At 32.4% G+C, this 17704-nt stretch overlaps 1 protein-coding gene across 1 annotated transcript; it reads left to right on the top strand.

Annotated features, from left to right (window-relative positions):
* The first annotated feature begins 1672 nt into the window (after positions 1 to 1672).
* Positions 1673 to 14953, top strand: LOC137924424 (alpha-tocopherol transfer protein-like). Its single transcript, XM_068767824.1, has 8 exons — positions 1673 to 1757; positions 7214 to 7365; positions 8585 to 8744; positions 9958 to 10016; positions 10717 to 10913; positions 11465 to 11575; positions 12438 to 12540; positions 14013 to 14953. Exons 2-8 carry the CDS (start codon positions 7215 to 7217, stop codon positions 14162 to 14164), a joined length of 933 nt encoding a protein of 310 aa, XP_068623925.1. The 5' UTR covers positions 1673 to 1757; position 7214; the 3' UTR covers positions 14165 to 14953.
* Positions 14954 to 17704: the final 2751 nt, after the last annotated feature.

Raw genomic sequence — 17704 nt, 5'->3', positions numbered from 1 at the left:
TTTAAAAAAAATACAGTTATTGCATTTCCCTGCGTGATATTTCATTGCTTAAATGGAATAACCAACTTCCTTCTTTTTATGCATTGGAATATTTATTTTTTAAATCTCGTTTACATATTGGCAAATATGATTATTCATAAAATAGCAATGACGAATATTTATTGTCATAAAATGAAGTATCCAGAAAGAGTGTCACCGGATATTAAGTTATAGAGTTGTCCATTGTGTTGTACAATGTGTGATGACAGAAGTCTGCCATTAGTAAAGCGAACAACTTTCCAACTTAACAAAGAGAAAAAATCCCGCCACCTATTTTATTTTATTTTATTTAAAAATAATTTATTTATATGATTTACTTACTATAATACTCAAATAACTTGCAATTGCAGCATAAAGCAGATTTTATTTTATATTTAGACAGAAGTCCATCTCTGGGAAGTGTATACAATATATATTAATTGGAGTAGTTCCTAACTATCTTTATCTTTTCAATGGAGGTGTATTCTGTTAAGGAAAGGTGCTGAAGAGAGTGCTGGATACACCACCGAGCACCCAAATATAAGAACTAGTACGACAAACTCCTTCAAACCTCATAAAAGGCTTGGACGGCGGATTTGGGGTAATCTACCGCACGTCTATGAGGCATCGAGGCTACACGCAAGCTAATTCACTTCGCATCTTTATAACAACGAGTGGGGAGCTTCAACACTACCTTAAGATGTTAAGGTACTCGGCCACAGTTAAAACTATAATAGTTTGCGAAAACATTGCCGTAGATTTGACAAAAGTCGTCAAATAAGATCGTGACGTTTTAACAAACAGGGTCTGGTACAACTGTTTCATTATCTGCGCATTACAAGCATTATGCCCGACTTATCAGCAAAGTGTACTCCATAAGTTCAAATTAATCAAGAGTACTCAGGATAATGACTCGGAAAAAAGGTAACTTTTGTCTCAATTTGACAAGGGCTACGCTTTTTAATAAACAAGGTAACCTGTTATTTATAGGAGAAGACATACCTGTTTCTCTTATTGTATAAAAACTAAATAATGCATGGAAAAACGCAATTTATAAATTGATAGTAAACAGTTTTTCTACTTGTATTTTATAGACAATGTCATTCACTCTGTCACACAAACAATCACACGCACTAACATCATATTTGGTTATTTTATTAGATATCACGCGAGAACAATTCCTTTTATTGAATTTGTAATATAATATTGAATAGTTATGTAGCCTTATTGATTTAATAGACTGGAAATATCCGAATTACGTTTAGAAGGCAACAATGCCTTATTTAGATAAAAACTCGGATTCATGTGATAATAACACTTGCTAATACTGCAAAAAAATCTTCAACATGTCTCCAGGATATCAGTTACTAATATATTAATATTAATACTGTATACAAATAAAAATCATATCAGTAAAGTCATTAAAAAATGATGAATCGAAAATAAGGATCATTCAGTTTACGGTAAAAGAGATATAGCGTAAACAAAACAACTTTTATAACCCAAATCCAGTCCACGAGTACCATAGGTAAACTCGGTTTCGTATTGTCATCTCTGGTACCAATGTCGCAAAGTAATTCAAGGCAATGTATAGTTAACTCCAGCCATTGCTTAAGACAGCGCATTGCGTCTGCGCAATCCAGTACGGATTGAGCTCTCGAAGCAAGTGCATGCTTTAAAATTTTACCACTACACGTTACGCTATTAATTTTTAAATACCGTGACTTCAAATATTTAAGGTGAGTTTCCACTATTTAAATGCTATTTTCACAATTAATAAATTAATAATTCAAAATTTCTAACGCCTAAAAGTAAAAGTTACATGTTACTCAATACTAACTTCCCGAATAACTAGTTTTTCCCTACGGTCCTACATTTTTAGAACCTAAACACTATCGCAACTATGACTAACTGTGAAAAACGTTGCATAATATGGAGTTTAAATACGGATGTACTTAACTAGGACACATTTCTCTTATTTTGCTCTAATAAAGCGGTCAAAATAAACTACATCTTATTTCGTATAGTTTTATGACAATATCTCTGGATCCTTAAAGCTTAGACGCTTAAAATTTTATTAGATAATTATTTTTGCCAAGTAAAATTCAGCTAAGAACTGATTTTACATAACTGAACCTGTAAGAGGGTTTGAAGAGGCGTCCATTAGGTTCGCGAAGTAGACGAATTTCGGCTAGCATTTAATAAATAATCATGATCTTCTTCATTATTGTTTCTATAATATCAGAATGCATAAGAGCAGAATAATTACCATCTCTGAATTATGATTATAGTTTGGGAAATAATTTTTTTTAAATCCGCCATGCTAGCACACGCACTAAGACCGTTCATAAATGATACATATATTTTATCGCAGTATAATGCAATGAAATGATACATTTACAAAACATTTTAGAATTTATATTTATGCGTTCGCGAACAATTTTGGTAAATTCTATATATTTAGGGTTCTTGTGTTTTTACTAATCCTTTTAACAATAACAAACTTGTTTATCATATAGTATATCATTCATACTTTATATACTATTAACTGTCACCCACCAGCTTCGTGCGTTGCGGGAAGAGTTTCATGAAATCCATTCTTACCTGATCTTTACTTGGCAAAAGAAATATTTCTTCCAAATTTCAAGTCTCTTAGTCTTATTTTTTCAGAGATATCGCCATGAGTAAGTTTATAGGTATATATATTTTATATACACCTAAATCTCTTTACCAGTCTATTAAAACTTTAAAAGAGTGCCATTACCCACCTGAGTAGTAGTAATCTCTGCACCACCTAGGGTTACCTAGTAGATAAAACTTGTGAGGGATCAAGTCCGCTATTGCATAATGTTTGTAAAAATTGAATATAAATAAATGTATAGCAATGCTGTTAATTCGTTGACAGAGCGCTAAAGGCATTTTTAAGTAAGAATCTAGGACTTTTTACAGTAACTAGACTTAAAATTTTTCACGATTTACTTGACTCTGGCGGCCAAGCTATTTATTTTTCTGGATTGAGAGTAAGCCATGCTTATAGAACCCTTTCGCGGACGCTCCTTGGACTATATTTTATTGGAAAATATTTTAGCAATGGCTGCCACCAGAAATATGTTTAGCAGTCCGATTAGAGGGTCTAAGAGACCACTCGATTGTAGCATGATACTATTTCTCACTGTTCCTTTTTTTAAGAATACCATAGCTAGATGAAATGATAGGCTAATAAGTGATGGTCTTAAATTTCAAACGTCGGAGTAGCATGATGATAATAATATCATCTTCATCATAATCATCATCATCTCAGCTGCAAGACGTCCACAGCTAGATATCGGCGTTTAGGCGTTAGTGTTTTAATTTCTGTTTAATATCATCAAGTGAACAAATATGTGCAGATAGTAATATATGGCTACAAAATCGCGTAATTATTGAAAATGAATTAATATTTTTAATTGATTTTAATAGCAAAATATAATAAATATTAACAATGGTTTCGTACAACATTGTACAAATTTTAATATTTTAGCCATTTATAGACACAACCTTGGACATAATTATGCTATCTTATATCATAACGTTAATAAAAAAAATAAAATAAAAAAAACTAAGTGCCTCTATAAACATAATAAAAATAGCATAGGAACTGTCTGTTTAAATTAAATGTAGATATGACTTTAATTTTTCCAGCAAAAAGAAAAGAGTTTTCGTATGAACCGCCACGTACGGATCTCTCATGAAGTTATTATGTTGATATTCTAACAATAACAAGGTTCTTTGTAGCTGTTGTAAAGTTTATAAAAATCATGGAAGTAATAGTAATTACGTTAGTAATATTCGAGTTACAGGCATTACACGTTTTGAAAACTACTTTATCTATTTCTCAGACTTACAGTATCATTTGTTAAAGGTGTAAAATTTATTGGTAGTCAATGGTGGTATACTTTATTAAATAATCTATGATTCCAGAAATAATAAATAACGCATTGATAATATAGTAAGAAAAAGTGTTTTCAAAATACTAATTACTACATTTTAATAATAATTATTGTTTACTATCCGTCCCTGCCGACTTTGTACTGTCAGGAGTTAATGGAAAAGGAGAGTAATATGATATTAACATTTAGGTTATATATTATATAACCAATGCATCTACAAGATTATTGGTTATAGGTTAATTTAAGTAAATTGATTTTGTTAAAGGTATTGCCGTAATTATCGCCCAAAATATTTCGCTGAGACTATAAATATATTGTTTAGTGAACACGGAACACAATTATACTTACGATTTCCTGCTAGGTGCCAAAATTAATTGCAACTTTCTACTAAATTAACTACTAAATGTTACGTTTAGACACTAATAATTGGAGCGTAATGTTACATCCGGTTTCCTAAAACAACGAATAAATTTAAATTTTAACCATACAAATTTGCATTTTTTACGCTATCTTCCCTCACTTATAACAAGTGTTAAATACGTTAATCATTTCATAATTTTTGTAAATGTCAGTTTATTTAATGTATATATTCATTATCATTTTTTTCAGTCATTATAATTCCATTAATGAATGTAAGCCTCACCTCTAAATTTCCACCAAGATACATTAGAAGCCTGCATTCAGCGTTCTCCGAAAACAATTCAATCTTAACAATGGCATCTGGACACTTTGTGGATGAACGTCCTACGTATAGAGATCCGTAGTCTCCATTCCAAAACCTTAATCATGTCAATCCGCTGGCAACGATCCCTTTCGTTCTTTTACGAATCTTCACATTCCTAATTCGATCTCATAAAGAAATCCTCAGCCAAGCCGTTTCGATGGCTCGTTGGGCAGCTGTGAGCATGCTAATGAAGCCCGTAGTAGAATAAATACGTCTATTAAAATATAATTACCGAGTTTTATGGTTTACGTGACATTGTTTTAAAAAAAATATGATTTACAAATAATTTCGGTATCCACTTGATAATGATGATTACATTTAATGTTGTAGGAAATTTGCAATCTTTCAATTACGTTTTGTCACAACAATGACACTAAAATTGGTTTATAATAGTATTGTTGACGTCAAAACGTCGTTTTAATGGTTCAAAGGTGTTTCATTATGGTATTCAATGTACAATACTAAACGACTATTTCAAATATTATGTATGTAGTACACAAGAATCCGTTTAGAAAGATAATGTGGACCGTAAAACTGGTCAGCCTAATGCGGATATCAAATCCTTGTATGTGTTGGTTACTTCACTATGCTTTTCTTTACAAAAACGGGTCTTTCATATATGTATACGAAGTTTTACCATCATTTCGGGCATAGGACGGTCGATATAGGCCTCATTCATTTTCAATAAGACCTTGACGAAATCGCGTGTGAAACTTAAGCTACGCTTTTCGGTCCAAGATCTTCACTTTAGAAACTTATGGCCACAGTTGTTCTTTGGGCTTCGTAGTCTGCCCCCTGCTGCTTTAACTTGTTAATCTTATAGAACAATCCTGAGCCTATTCCTCTCCGTGGTTTGTTGAGTGACGACAATCGTGCCAATGAGGCTCGCTACGAGTTCCAAAAGACTAATGTGATGAAACAACAACAAAATTTTTTTCTCGTATATTTATCAAATTAAACCTTACTACCTTTGGTTTAAATAATTAAGAGAATTAATTTTTTAATATCTGTGGATTTTGTTAGGTTACAATTAACCCAAGTCCATTTATTGATTTGACTCGATCATGCCAGCAGATGGATGATCGCTCACGTAATATTTTACCTATTTTCTCTACAATTAGTAGCTTGTAGCAGCTATCTAGTTGTCTGCAGGCGATATGGCCAAGATAGCTAAGGACTCTTTTGTGGCGTATTGTGGAGAGCCTGATCTTAATATAGATCTGGACGAGAACTTATGCTACAACGTTCACTGTAATATTTTGATTAGTGAATATCGGCAGTTAATGGTGACTAGGCATATAGCTGTTTTGACATTAATAACTAGAGATAGTGGAAATCCGCAAACGTCCACAAGTATTGGGAAAATCCAAGAATTAGATTTAATTAAAAATCTTGTAAATAAATTATACCTTTACCGACAGACTTAACTATGTTATCAACTATGGAATTGTATTTGATGAAATTCCTGTTTAGTTTTTACTGCACGTCTGTTTATGAGCTCTTTGTCTGGTATAGTTATGGAAGTCCCACGTCACGTTATTGTAACTCAAGGTCGCATGCGTCTTATTCGTTGGTCTATTGGAGTACTAGTCAAATGTGCTGGTCCACTCTATACATAATACATAATTATTAATTCTTTGAAGCTAATGTTAAGCTTATCATTAGTTTATATAACAAGCAACTTTTTTACACATTACAAAACAAAAAAATACAAAATACTATATTGTTAGTAACATCATTTTGCCAAAAAGACTGAATCATTCATTTTTTATAAATTATGTGTAATCACATCCACACTTCGACAAAAAAAGTTGGAGTCTTTCAAGTTCGAATTAACCATAAAATTTTAAAATGCTATTTGTATTGGATTTTAACTTAACTAGTAATATTTATAATAACTGTCAAAGAATTTATATAGTCTTGACTTGTAGTAGAGTATATATAATGTATATATACATATATATATATATATATATATATATATATATATATATATATATATATAATGTAATATATATAATAAATATATGTGTATATAGTATATCGTAAATTTAAATCTTTATCTATATCAATTTTATCTTTTGTCCTTTATATTATATAAATATATAATATTAATGACATAAAAACACTGCGCAATACATTTGACTACATATAAAAGACATTTCGTATTTTATTTAATAACTTAAAACATTTATAATTTTTATGTTTTTTCCTTCACCATAATCATTTCGCCTATATAACGTTCACTGCTGGGCATACGCCGCCCGCGTAGATTTCTAATTAGAAGGATTGTAAAAAGCCTGCGACAATCTTAATAAAATGAAGAACTGACCACTTTTTTTCTATTTTTTCCTTGACGTTGCAAACTTTATACGATTCTTCGTTGTTACAAAAATGACATTCAGTATTACTCTATAAGGTATATTTTAAGCCAATTACAATTTCCTTTTCCTACACGGAAAGTTTAGTCAAAATTTCTTTGTGAACTTAAAGTTAATCATTGATAAATTATATTTATTCATTGCACAAATTTCTTTAACAGCATGGCGTCAGCGGCAACATTAGTACAGCCATCAGGCGAAATGTGGAAGAAAATTAGAGTGGAACTTAATGAAGATGTTAACACACGAGACCAAGATCTTGCAGCAATCAAGGAGTGGCTTTATAAGCAGCCGCATTTGCCAGACGAATGGGGTAATGTAATTTAAATCTCTAGTTTCTAGATCCGCTGATATCAGATACAAACCGTCTTAGATCAATTACACGCTTCGTAATCTTGTGATCAAGACACTCATTTGACCGTTCAGATGTTGCAATAACCATCTCCCGGGACAGCGTAAATCAAATGTGCAACTGAAATAAAATTTAACTAAAAAAACTCTATCGGTTCTAGCCAGCAAGCTGACCTCATACGAGGCAGCTTTCTCTAATAATACTCAGAAAATTTGGTGGAGTTTCTTGCGCTAGTTATATCTCTAAGAATTACAATGTGGTGGGTGATGTTAATCCGACAACAGTAACTGATTAAATAAGACAAGGTTCATCGAAAATACTTGAATCAGAATGCTAAACGCGTGTATTTGATGCCAAATTTGAGCCCACACCTATGTCCCCTTCCTGGGGCCCGTGCGTCTGGTCATAGCATGGATCACACGGCGAAGTACCTGAGAGCTCAACGACCTTTTAGTAGAAATGAAGGCGGAGACCTGACTCGAGAGTCCCGAGGGAGCCTTCGTGCTTAGTTACTTTAATCGTAATCTAAGCAGGACCAAACGGTCGGGCCAATAGCATACTTAAGAGACACCAGTCGAATTCTAGAAAAGTTTAAGTTAAGTTTTTGTATTTAATCAAATTAATCGTCATTGAGAACTAGCCTAACAGTGATAGCCCAGTGGTAGAGGACTGAGACTTGTGAATCTGGCTCGAAGTTTCGATTCCCGGAATACAATCTAATGTAATTCACACTTTGTGTATTAATTACATAGAATTGCTAAAGCTAACAAACAATTTTTTAAAAGATAGCCAGCAGCGTCCTTTGTGTATCATAATATCATACTGCGATCGCCAACCTTCCTGCCAGACCTCGCGGTTGTGGTAAACATGGCGGGCGTCTACGAGTATGGTCTGAAACGACGACGACAAAACTACATTTTTAAAAATAAATGTAGTTTTACCAACTGTAAATTTCTTGTTATCTCTTTAATCGATTTTTTTTTCTGATAATTGGCAAATCAATTACGTATACTATATCTTTATGACATCTTAACTTTGTTTTTTTTCTATTAGTGAAAGCTTCCGATACTTGTTGCGTCATTATTACTTAAGCTAGATGTAACAACAATTAATAAATAGACTTTACAGAAACACTTGTGGGCTTGTTATTTATCTGTAATTATCAATTTTATATTTACAGACGAAGACAGAATGATGACTTTCCTACGAGGCTCCAGTTTCTCTTTGGAGAAGTGCAAACGGAAGTTGGACATGTACTTCACCATGCGTACAGCCTGCCCCGAGTTCTTTACCAACAGAGACATTAAGAGACCAGAGCTTGCCGACCTCATGAACAGATTGTGAGTTCTGATAATTCATGTCTTTGTTATTATTGCAATTTTACCGACTTTCTCTTTTCGGCTGTTGGTAAAAGTCTTTAAACATTTAATATGTATATACGTAGATCAATAACAAGTTATAGTAGTAATTTGATTTGTTTCCAGTCGTGAACCAAGCTAGGCTTAAATTCGCTTTAAATTTATCACATAGCAATAAGTGTCCATTTTACCTTAACTTGTTTTATACTTTGCGTTATGATTGTTTACACTTCTGTACGTTTATAAAATAATACAGCAGCTCAGCTCAATTTGATAGAAACTAGCATCAAATTGAGATCTTCTGTAATGACATCATAATCATCGTTTCAATCGTAAGAGAGCCCCTACTGGGTATAGACCCTTAAAAATTTCCAATAGGACCTGTAGAAACCGCCTTACATCCAGCGTCTTCTGACAACTTTTACAAGATCTTCTATCTTCCTGGTGTCCTTCTTCTAAGCCGATAGACTCCCACTGGAAGGCTTGGTGTACACGGAATATTAACACGATGACACAGCAACTTCCTGCAACCCTGACTACGATATCGGGCCACCCACTGGTCACCGCTCGAGAACCTTTGGGTCCCAAAATCCATCGGTTGCACGAGCAATATGCCTCACCCAGTGCCACTTCATACGGGCAATTCTTCGAGCTGCATGTGCTGTCTTAGTTCTTCTGCATATCTATTCATTTTTAATTCGATGTCGCAGCGAAACTCTGAGCATTGCCCTCGCCATTGCTTATTGAATGACCTTGAGTCTTCTTATTAAGCCCGTCGTAAGCGACCGCGCATGCCGGCCCGGTTTCATGACTTTATAAGAACTTTTACACGACTCAGTTCAACGACGTCTTCGAGATAGCGATGATACCATCACTTTACTAAAAATAAAGCTGCGAGGGTTTCAAAGGTGTTGATGAAGATCGCACCACAAAGTCAGCCGGGATATTTTTTAAACTTTCACAAAATTCTTAACGGCACTCATAACAGTTGTTTTAGCTATTCATTTCAAAGTTGCCTTAAAAATCGTATTCGTAAATATTTTATATTATAAGATTTTTTATTGTAGGTTAAACAAAATCAATAGTTGGAGTTTTAAATTATTTGCTTTATATTACTCTCTATGTATTTAATATATATTAAATTCTATTATCAAATTATTGAAGTATGGATACAGTAATCTTTTTAAATTTTCAGACATGGACCACCGTTGCCAGGTTTAACACCTAATGGCCGTCGAGTCACTATCGCCAGAGGTACTTACTGTATTTAATAAAACAATGCACTTGACATAAGTCTTAAAATTTATTTGAAATCGTTAATAGAAGTAGTATAGACAGAGAATATTTCAATTTAGTTTATCGCCGTGACTCCAATATCCTCGTATCTATGAAATTTGTTTCTTGGCTTGTAGAGCTAACTTGTATATACTTTTAATTTTCCGAAATGTAAACACAAAACATGTGCCATGTTTATTGACTTATATTGTACGCATATTCTTAATTTAAATTTGAAATTATCACATGATTCTAGCACAAATGGAAACGCTGTTACCTACAATGAACTTTCAAATTTAAAAAAATATATGATTCATTGATTGACATACGTAACTGGCCTATAATACAGTTTTACAAAAATATTGCCATTCAATAAAACTCACGATAACTTTTTCTTAAAAAAGATACAAAAGTTAATATTGTCATTGCTTTGTAAAAATAATTATATCATAAAAGATACAATCTGTGGGCAGACTGATGGACTTCTAAACGTGTTGCGAAGCCAAGAGAAATGCAAGAGACTATGAGACTGACAAAAATATTTCACGATTCCTCAGTGCGAGAGAAGAATTAATCTCAATTTTTTTATTATTCTACTTCATACATTTTTCCAATAAGTATTTTTAACACATTTTTCGGACGTTCACACGTCACTAAAGTATTTTCCTTTTCTTTCAAGGTCTCGATAAAAACTTGGACACGAATCAACTCAATGACGTCTTCAAAATAGCGATGATGATCGGCGACATCAGATTGAAGGAAGAAGTGGAGGGTGTTGGTGGAGATATTTATATACTTGACGCGTCAGTGGTATCTCCCTCACATCTCGCGAAGTTATCACCGTCGGTGATTAAGAAGTTTTTGATTTGTGTGCAGGTAATGTTAGACGTTTAGATTTTTATTCATCGAATCTCCATTTTTAATTAATGGCTGTCTTAACCGTCCGGTGCCTATTTATATGACTGCTCGCTCAAAAGATGGCGCTAAGCATTCAAAAACTAGCATTGTTCGAAGTTACAGCATTTGTACGTGCATGTTATCATTGAAATTGAATATACATTCACTGAATAAAAATTAGTGTATCACTGAATGCTTGTTATTTGTTACTAAGAAAAAATGTAGAATTATCATGTTTGACGCCATGTAATATTCAAGTATTATGACACACGCTTTCACTAAATGATTCCAGTGTTAAGTTCAAACCGCGGAATACAATCGTAAAGGCTTATCTATAATTAATGATTTTTTAAAGTTAATGATTGCCATATTTTAAGACAACCAAACGTATTGGTCTTTTGGGTTCAATAATACTATTTGGTAAGGCCCTTTTCACCTATGACCACCTTTTTCCCCTCTTTGTATCCAAAAAGGTCCCTGGTCTCTAATCCTTCACTCAAATGTAATTGTATAATAAATCCATGTTTCAGGAAGCTTATCCCGTAAAACTGAAAGAAGTGCACGTAGTAAACGCATCACCAATCGTCGATAAACTTGTCAGTATCATCAAACCATTCCTCAAAGAAAAAATGAAAAATAGGGTGAGTATCTATATAGATTTTGATATTGTTCTGATACTTAATAATAATGATACGTAATATTTTCTGTTAATATTTCTACGTTTGAGCCATATCTTGATCAATTTCAGATGAAACTAATTTCCTTGAGATGATTTCGTTCGTTATTTAATATTATTTAGTATTATTAATGCTGCGATATTATTCTAGTCAAAGTGAGCGCCTGCCAAAATTCTAACCTACAAACTACAATTTTAAACCAGTCTTTTACTGCTCAATGTCAATTGACAGTTTAGTAACGTCGCAATTTTTTTTAAGTAAATAAGTTTTTTCGAAATTAGCAATATTTAAATAATATTAAATTCAATATTGATATTATTACTATATATATCTTATTACTACACCTTTTACCTTCTAGGCTTTAAAGGTGATAAGTGATAATGAAACTTAGGTATTAAGTGTTCTTCTACATTAATAAGGATATAGTGAAAGTTACCAGAAAAACAAACCCAATGGGTCTGATGGTTTATATAGGTTCTTCTTTCACATACTTCTCATGAAATACATAAGTGGTCAATGTTAATTATCGTAGGTGGATACTGGTATAAGTAAATTTATAAAACAAATAAAAGAGAAATCATTTTTTTGGTATCCAGAGAAATTTGTAAACAGATATGATACAGTTAATACGTAACATGATACCAAAATAAGTCACTTATAATCTGCTCTTCACGGTTCGGCGGTAAATAATTATTCCAACACTGCTCATACGATATGTTTATGTAAATGAGCAATAGCTTAAATTAAGTTCTTTAAAAATATACTTACAATTTAAATTGTCAAAAAATTTCAAAAATAAAAATACAAGAATTATTATTTTTTTCAGATATTCACCCATACAGACATCAACACGCTCTATGAATATGTGCCTAAAGAGGTATTGCCTGTCGAATATGGCGGTACATGCGGATCGCTTAAAGAAATCAATGGTAGGTGCAAGTGTACTACATCAATTTTACAAAATTTATAGTCTGCGAATAGCAAATAATCTAGCCTCAGTTAAGCTTTCGCGAAAATTGTTGGACTGTAATGATAAACGCGCATTGAGTGACAACCAAAACCTTACGCCTTTGCGTCCAGTCAATTTCTTAAGCATCCTAACTTAGAAGATTCAGCGCCTTTCTATTCGGTTTAATAACTAATTTTACCCGGAATGCCTAAATCTATAACTCCCATTATTAAATGTCCCAAACAAAAATATTATGAATTTTGAGATCTTTTACGACCACGTATCTTTTTACTTTATATACATAGGATTGGAAAATTTTAGAATTTTTTTAAACGCTTTGTTTTAATGAAATTCTCATTAAATTGATTATTATTTTTGAAACCAATTGTTTTTAGATAGTGTACTATACATAGTTTTTTCACAAATAACCAATATGTATATTTAGATAGTATGTAAATAGTTAACGATATAAAGTGATAGTTACACTGTTTCACTTAATTTCATATCATTATTTAATACATACTGGCGTGTAAAGTCTGAAATTATTTTGTACAATATTTTGTTAATTCCGGTAAAGTTTTTAAAATATTATAAGATATAAGATCTGTTCCACAAAATCAATCTGGTATGAATGGCGAAGCTAATACTTTTTCTTCTGCCTCCACCATGCCAAGCTAAGGCTAAGGCGCGATATATTGATTTTGGTACCGCTATATAATTTCGATATGTGTAGCGCCTACTGCTATTACAAAGCAATGGCGCGTAAGTGTTATTGTTTCAATATGAGTCAATGTTCTTCTTAGTCGTTTCTTCATGACTGAGGATCGTAACCAGATATGTCAGTCTGTGCTAACATTTTTCTCCAGTCTCTTCTGTTTCCTGAAAGTTTTATGAAGCCTTACTGTTCGGCCTCCTACATCCCTCCTATATTGCTGACAATTATAAGCCTCTCCGAATTTTCTAAGCTCCTCTGTAGTGGACATAATTTTAAGAGATTCAACGAAAGCAACTCTTCTACCTCCAACATCGTATGCTGCATACGGATCAGTACTTTCGTATGAAGGATTTGGTATTGTTAGCGACTGGCTGGGGCGCTTAGAACCTTTTTAAATTTTATGTTTTTTATACTTTTTATATTAGAAAGTTCGTGTCGCCAGACGTCCTACAGTTTCAGGCAGTCTATTGTTACGCTTCAGTTTACTGAGACCTAGTTTTTTTATATTATATTTAAATTACAACCATCATTTGAATTTATTTATTCCGTTTATATAATCCACACGCTTACAAACATTTTTGGTTCTTCGAGCCAGATCTGAACTAGCGACCTATGGATGTCTCGCCAAAAGTTGTGAAAACGTCATGCAAAATTTTGTTACATGTTTTAACATTAATGTGAATAATCTATCGTTTTCATTGCTAAAAAATGTTTATAACTGTTTGAAAATTTTACAGACGCCTGGGTGAAGAAGCTCGAAGATTACACAGAATGGTTCAAACAACAAGAATCCGTAAAAGCAAATGAGGCGTACAGACCGGGCAAACCAACAAATTACGACGAACTGTTCGGCATTGATGGCTCTTTTAGACAACTCTCCATTGATTAATTTATTAGAACCATAAGGTGCCCTAAAAATAAATTCTTTTAAATTCTTGTCTATATTTTTAAATGTAACTAGTGACAGACTAAGTTTGAAGGTCTGAAGAAATAGGGATTTTAATTTCAATTCTGACATTTTAATTCTGAAGATATGTTACCTATATTAACTGGTGTAACAACTAAGTTAATAAAAGATACAATCTAAATTCTGAAGGTTATTGAACAATTGCGGTGCTTCCAGCTACATATTTAAGAACAATAATGTTATTATTATCGGTATCCTTTAAACTCTAGAAGCACAGATGTGCTTAGAAGCACAGATCTACGATTTTTTAAAACCCAAAACTTGTCCCAGAAAAAGTAAAAAACTTTTTTAAATAAATATTAAACAAGTATACTGTTATATATAAAACAAATATTAATAACTTGGACGAGCGACCGCAAATATTATGAACTTTAAAACCCCCTGCCCCTATCCCCTTGCGGATGGAATTTCGTAAAATTCTTTGCTGACCTCTACTTGGCGAAGGGAATATTTCTACCAAATTTATATTAAGTCTATGGTGGAAATAGTAAACATGCAGGTCTAGATATATTTTATATTAATTTTATTTTCCTTTCATCACTTGAATCAGGACGGATTTCCAGGAAATATCTTGAAGACTACTGATGTAAACTTTGTATAATGTGAACGCTATATTCAGCTTCATACCTTTATTTGTAGACAGTTTGGTTGTCACAAAATCAAATGTAAACCGTGTCTTTGGTAGTATTCTTTAAATATGGGATCATCTGACAACCAAAGCCGAGGAAACTTCTCGGTTGATATTTGATCTAGACGACCTTGAAATCCGATGAAGCATCTAGTTTAAATGAGCCGAGACTCCTAAGCAATCCTCGAGTAAGTAGAGTCCAGCTAGATAAGCTAGGTATCCTCAATACTCAAGGTCCTAATGATGATATAAATTCCAAGGAACTAACATTGAACTATGAAAGCGTTTTCATTTAAAACAATCATTCAACTCTCATTGAAAGTTTAATTCTATTTATACAATTATTTCCAAAATTCTGTAATTATACATCGATTTAGCGACGAGTTTGAGTTAAATAAAAATTGGGAATTATTCATTTTTAATACTGTCCTACAATTAAATTGATTTAGTAATTATTTAGACATAATCATCGTGGTGTTTTTGTAAAATTACATTTATATACAAGGGTGACAATAAAATAAGCCTTATTCTAATAAAATATACCACATTTTTTATATTCAATTTTCTTTTATTGAATCTGATCCATCATTTATCCGTTGCTGAGTGTTTACCATTAAGCCTTGAAAGAACGTGCTGATTTAACATCTTTAAATCAAACCGTGGTTTAAATCAACCCTTAAAGTAATTTAAGCCCTTTGGCGATACACATAAAAGCTATTTTGAATTTGACAGATTGTTTTCCATTCAATGTCTTCATTTCTTATCTTTCTCTAAATTTGCTGACAACATACGATTTCCTTTGTCATGAGTTCAGGGAAACGCTAAAAAGAACAATCCTTATTGTCGTGACGATTTCTTTGTCTCTTTTACAAATGCTTGATGGTAATATCAATTATTGTTTAATGACACCAGTGCTTTTTTCCTGATAAATAATTTATTGTAATTAATAAATATTGTATATTACAATTGGTAGCGAGAAATACAAACGCCAATACGAAAAAACAGAAAAAGAGACGGCTATAACAAAACGGTCTGGAACAGCTGGTCGTTGTTAAAAAGCAGCGAAAAAAACATGGTTGAGTATGTACGAACATAGCCTAGCTCTAATCTTTCCAGGTTCCAAAGAACTAAATTATTAAAGATTTTGCCTGACATTATTATCCACGGTTACTTTTTTCTATTTTGTACACTATTTTTATTTTGTCAAATATGTAAACTATTATTTGCAATTACATTGTCTGCATAAAATTCCAAGTTACTATAATAATTATATTTCAATTATGGTTCGGAGTTTTTTTTTTTCAGCAAAATCACGGAGGGATGGACAAAATCCACGTACTGAGTAACATCGTGAGACTAATAAATAGATATTGGAAACAAGTTTCCATAATCCATTGTTATTGCCTAATAAAATACCTAAACATAATTCAAGTTCAGAATCGAAACAATACCTCGGAACCAATACCAGAAAATTGAGCCTAAGGTTCTTTATTCAAAATCAATTAAAATTTTAATTGATAGTGCAAACCTACAGCATTACACAATTATTTATAAATAATTATAAAAAATTTTTAAACAAATTTTACATTAAGATACCCTTGGATGACTTTCCTAAAGATTTATATATACCATATTCGCTACGCCTGACATGTGGGGTGGCGATTGTAGTGTCGTATTATGGAACGCAGAAGACTGTACTGCACACCCTCAGGAAATTTATATTGTAATATTGTCATTTCTTATATAACTTTGTGTTATAGAGGTACTATTCCGTAGTGTGCACAACAAAGTATAGATAAACTAAAACATTAACTTACATGTTTATTAATTATGCATTTATATACTTCTTATTTCAAATTAATATCTCTCTTTTATTATGATTATAAACTATACCATACAACATACCAACAAAAAGTGTATTCTATCGTAAACATCGTATTTATAATCAGAAAAGTTAAATACTCGGGGATTTCACTAGCGATCAGCGTGTGTTGTAACATTGTTCAGAACTTATATTACGAACAGCGTGGCTTTGTTTGTCGTATATTCTCACGATCTGTTAGGAAACTACCGTCCTCGCTCTTTCACTTGGTCACCTATATTCATTACTAACAGAACGAAATATGAACGACCTTTGAAACATGATTTCTTTTATAAATTTCATCAATAAAGATGAACATAGAGTAAATAGTAAATTACAATCACGATAATACGTTGTTACCTAATCGTTAAAAATTAAAATATTATTTACTATTGCCATAAATTCCTAATGTGGATCACTTTGTCAATAAAAATATGCATCTCGACGCTGCTACCCTTATCGAAACTTCTTTGTGAGCAGTGGCAATCCTATATAATAAACAAAGTGTAAATAATTCACATTTCATAAAATTGTATGAAGGAAATCGAACCCGCGGCCTGCTATGGCAAGTCCCAGTCCTCTTTCACGGGACTGCTATTGCTCTACTAGATTTAGTGCTCACTTGAACAATTTTGCTAATAAACAAAACATATCTCAGAAAGGTTATTGATCATGATGTCATTACAGAAGATCTCAATTTGATACTACTTTCAGTCTTATTGAAATAATCTGGCAATATTTTCTCCACAGTGATAACTATTAATTATTCATCACCTATGTCCAGCGTTGTACTTCCTACGGCTGAAATGACGATAATGGCAGAAGATTCTCTATAATACCATAATTTCAAATTTATACCCAGCGTACATAAAATGATAAAGACATGTCTTTGACAGTAAAATTATAATTATAATGAAATAACCATACTGAAGGTAATTATAAATTTTATATATATATACCCGTATTCTAATCT

This window comes from Battus philenor, unplaced genomic scaffold (assembly GCF_028537555.1).
Source record: "Battus philenor isolate CCGP_79_NKW_IND1 unplaced genomic scaffold, ilBatPhil1.0.hap1 SCAF_23, whole genome shotgun sequence".
Classification (NCBI taxonomy): Eukaryota; Metazoa; Arthropoda; class Insecta; order Lepidoptera; family Papilionidae; genus Battus; species Battus philenor.
Note: the sequence above shows the minus strand (reverse complement) of the source record. Positions and strands in the feature narration are given on the sequence as shown.

Excerpts from the sequence above, each read along its gene's own strand:
- LOC137924424 (XM_068767824.1), top strand. The coding sequence starts at position 7,215 with ATGGCGTCAGCGGCAACATTAGTACAGCCATCAGGCGAAATGTGGAAG. Across the intron at positions 11,576-12,437 it reads AAGAAAAAATGAAAAATAGG|ATATTCACCCATACAGACAT; the intron begins GTGAGTATCTAT and ends TATTTTTTTCAG. Across the intron at positions 12,541-14,012 it reads ATCGCTTAAAGAAATCAATG|ACGCCTGGGTGAAGAAGCTC; the intron begins GTAGGTGCAAGT and ends AAAATTTTACAG.